A 4,152-nucleotide genomic window follows, 5' to 3' on the forward strand; every position below is an offset into this window, starting at 1 on the left:
AAGCCCTAACCCCCAGTGTGGCTATACTTGGAGTAAAGCAGTAAGTAAGGTCATACAAGTGGGGGCATGATCCTATAGCTTCATGTTCTTATAAGAAGAGACACAAGAGGGCACTCCTTCCTGTACCCCACAACACTGCATGCACAAAGAAGAGATCATGTGAGGACTGCAGCAGGAAGGCGGCCATCTGCAATTCAGGAAGAGAGCCCTCACCTCCAGAAACCAGATTTGCTGGCACGTTAATCATGGACTTCTGGCCTCTAGAACTGTGAGAAGATAAATGTCTGTGTTTAAGCCACCCAGTCTATAGTATTTTGTTATGGTGTTCAGACTAGACTAAGACATCCATCAAGAATGTATAAGAGTTCCAGTTGTTCCACATCTTCCCCAATACTTGGTATTGTCAGTATTTTCAATTTTAGTAATTCTAGTGGATGTACAGTGCTTCCTCGTTGTGCTTTCTAATCCGCATTTCCCTGTTGAATCATGAAGTTGAAAACCTCTTCATATACTTATTGGCCATTCGGATATTCTCTTTTGTGAAGTGCCAGCCTATGTCTTTTGCCTGTTTTAAAATTTTGTCTTTTCCTTCTTGATCTGTAGGAGTTCTCAATATATTCTGCATGAGTCAAATATCTTTTTTCACGGTGCCTTGCTCTTTCCCTCTTAATGTTCTTTTGATGAACATCTGCTAGAATGTTGGTGTTTGCAAAACTGTTTCGCACACGTCATCTTACAAATCCCTCTTCCCACTGACAGATATTCAGGCTGGGGCCATTGGTCTTTATCAGACTGGAAAACTGAAGTTCTGATCTGTGGCACTTGTGTAAGAAGGATCCCCCCTCTACACACACTCATATTACTACTAGTGTGGCACTGGGTGACTAAGCCTAGCAATAGACTTCTTCCATTCCACAATGGCATTAGGTTGGTGATCAAAACGTATTGACGATCAAAGCCACATTTACTAGGTCCCTGCTCATTTTCAGGTCTTGTGTGTGGAGGGACATAAAGGTGACCAAGACCAGAACCTGTCCCCAAACAGCCTCCAGTCTGGTAGAGGCACTTAGGTACTAGGCAATTCCTCTCTCTAAAGCATTCTCTAAGGCCCTGCTTGACGCCAGGCTGACGGAAAGGGCGGAGGACAGAACTGAAACAGAAGTTGCCCTTTACCTTGAGGACCTTACAGACTCTGAAGAGAGACCAAAAATCACGGGCCAGAACCACCCAAGGCAGCGAGCGAAATTCCCCCCAGAACAAAAGTATGAGCCAGGGGTGGGGAGGACAGAGGGACGAGTTCCATTCTAGAACACTGAGCAGGGACTGTGGACCCACATTGCTTTGAGCTCAAATCACGACTTTTAGCCCGGTTTTTACTTCTCTTATAGGTTCGTTGTGAGGGCTAAGTGAATTCATATAAATTAATCCAAGCTTCTGCATGCTTAGATAGTAAGCGCTGTGAACGCCAGCCAGTCTTATTCAAATATGCGGAAGGGAGGGTCATTTTTACTTTAAAAAAATAATAATAAAAGTAAAACCCCTCTGAAGGGAAGCTTTAGGGGAAGACGCGAACAAACCTGCCGCCACCAATCTAAATTAGAGAAGAGGGCGAGGCGGGGCGCCGGGAAGCTGACGGCCATAGCCATGCGCGCGCCCGAGACCCCTTTACGTGCGCGCGCCCGCTACTGGGTCTCGCCGAAGGCGTGACCGTAAAGGAGCCCGGCTCTGTCGTGAAAGGGCCGCAAAAAGGCCGAGGGCGAGTTGACGGCTGCGACTCCATTTCGCAGGTCGCTTTGCTGTGTGTATCCACGGCGATTCTTCCCACGGAGTTCCAAAGCTAAAGGCTTACAATTAAAAGGAAGAAAAAAATTAAAGATAATTCGGGAGTACTATTGACAAAGCGTGTGGGCTCAGCCTCCAGCAATCACTGCTGATCTCCAGTCCCTGGGGGGTTCCGGTAAGAAGAACGCCCCTCCGGTACTGAAGAAGCGGCAGGAGGAGATGCGGCCCCTGGACATAGACGAGGTGGAAGCGCCTGAGGAAGTGGAGGTGCTGGAGCCGGAGGAGGATTTCGAGCAGTTCCTGCTCCCGGTCATCAACGAGATGCGCGAGGACATCGCGTCTCTTATACGCGAGCACGGGCGGGCGTACCTGCGAACCAGGAGCAAGCTGTGGGAGATGGACAATATGCTCATCCAGATCAAAACGCAGGTAGAGGCCTCGGAGGAGAGCGCCCTCAATCACGTGCAGCACCCGAGTGGCGAAGCCGACGAGAGAGTGTCGGAGTTGTGCGAGAAGGCTGAGGAGAAGGCCAAGGAGATTGCGAAGATGGCAGAGATGCTGGTCGAGCTCGTCTGGCGAATAGAGAGAAGCGAGTCTTCTTGAAGGAGGAAATCGGCGGTAAGGTCGGAAACTCGCGGGAGCTTGGATGGAACTCAGTAGTCGCCCTAAGCATGGTTAAACCGCGCCCTGTAAAAAGTTATGTTCTAGGCCTGCATCCCCCATTTTATCGCATCAAAAATTGAGCATTGGGAACAAAGTTGGGGTCAAGAGGAAAGAATGCGTGCTGGTTTTGTTAGGTGTTAGTATACCGTTTTTTTGTGGCCTCTCCCTCCCACACTGGTAATTAGAGAAAAATAAAAGTAACTTCGGGTTTGTTTTTGTGAAACGTAAGTCAGTTCTAATAGGGCAGTCGCCAGGAAGTAGACCTGTCTCGGCACTAAGGGAGTTTGGGGAAAGCCACAGAAGACCTAGGCTGTGGAGCACAATGGAACGCAGGCTGAGAACGCAGGGAAAGAAATAAAAGAGTAAAGCCAGAGGCCATTACCTGAAATTTCCAGACTGTTCTGTGAGACAGGTATGTCAGAGGACCGTGTCTCAAAGAAGTGGCATTCTTCTGGGTGGTTCACATTTATTTTTAACATCAAGATATGGAACTTTGAGAGTCAATGTCTTCATGGTAAATTTCTCCCAATTGTGCTTTAGGTTCACAGCTGAGGACTGTAGTCGACTGGTAAGGATGAACTGACACCTTGAGGAAACTGAAACAGCTTGTCATTTTCTCTGTTTTGTTTTTGTATGTTTTTTACCCCCATGTAACAGTCTCCCTTATGGTCAGTGATTGATGACCTCGATATGGATTTAGATCATCAAATGTGTTTGGTTCTGGAAATACAACTTTTGTCGAAGAAATACTTTCACAAGAGAAATGGGGCTTAATTAAGTTGTTTTCGTGGTCACGTTTACTCTTGTTACTTCGCTGTGTTTTTGAAATGTTGGGCATGGCCTTGTATTTTGCTGTTACCTTTGTGACCTGATCGTTTTTGGGAACACGTCAAGACTTGGGATCAGAATCTTCCAACTTTAGAGGTGCAGTGGAAGATACTACGCTGCCTGGTTGAGCCTGGTGAAGAATGTATTAATGAGACTGCTTTGCATAAAGCTGGGAAGAACGAGAAGACAGTTGGAGATGGAAGGTGGTTTTGTATATATTTTGGAACTTTAGTTCCTCTGTGAGATGAAAGAGGAGAGCTATGTTTTGTGGCACATTGTCTGATATATATTGTGTAACCTGTCAGGTGAGTTGATTTAGACCACATAGCTGACCTTTTATGACAAGGCAGTTTGATTAGGAACTGTCGTAATACCCTCACACATTACAGGGGCATCAGAGAATGGCATCGAAGAGACAGTCTACAAAGAGCTTTAAGAGGCCAGAGAAAGGAAAAGACATTATCAGGGCCTGGAAAGTCTCTTCCAGTTCATCAGGGTAGTAGACCTGTCAGATTGGAGGTCAAAGTCAAACGTATAGTAAGTATTAATTTGCCTTGAAAAACAAAGACCTAAAAAGCCTTTTTTAAAAAATAAATTTTTTGTTCACATGACCAAAGCCCCTCCTGTGTGTGTTAATAAAAGAATCATAAATCAATCTTTTTGAAATGGATGTTCTTCACTGAGTGTCATCAAATGGGGTTGAACTGCTTGTAGTTAAAGGCTCTTGGTCAGCCTTTAACTGAGGGAGAATTATTTCTGGAAGGTGCTGTGGAGATGAGCTGACGGAACACTCAGTTCTGAAGAGAAAAACTTTTCGGCTATCCTCTGGGCCAAGCCCCTGCTTTTCAGCAGCAGAAGTGTGTTTAGTCAACCAGTGGG

General features: G+C 46.1%; 1 protein-coding gene across 2 annotated transcripts; it reads left to right on the top strand.

Moving 5' to 3' along the window:
* Positions 1-1,751: 1,751 nt before the first annotated feature.
* On the top strand, positions 1,752-3,936 carry MRFAP1L1 (Morf4 family associated protein 1 like 1). Of its 2 annotated transcripts, XM_015137936.2 has the most exons (2): positions 1,779-2,400; positions 2,986-3,928. In XM_015137936.2, exon 1 carries the CDS (start codon positions 2,002-2,004, stop codon positions 2,383-2,385), a length of 384 nt encoding a protein of 127 aa, XP_014993422.1. In that variant the 5' UTR covers positions 1,779-2,001; the 3' UTR covers positions 2,386-2,400; positions 2,986-3,928.
* The last annotated feature ends 216 nt before the right edge of the window (positions 3,937-4,152 follow it).

Source organism: Macaca mulatta, chromosome 5, assembly GCF_049350105.2.
Source record: "Macaca mulatta isolate MMU2019108-1 chromosome 5, T2T-MMU8v2.0, whole genome shotgun sequence".
NCBI lineage: Eukaryota > Metazoa > Chordata > Mammalia > Primates > Cercopithecidae > Macaca > Macaca mulatta.

Excerpts from the sequence above, each read along its gene's own strand:
- MRFAP1L1 (XM_015137936.2), top strand. The coding sequence starts at position 2,002 with ATGCGGCCCCTGGACATAGACGAGGTGGAAGCGCCTGAGGAAGTGGAG.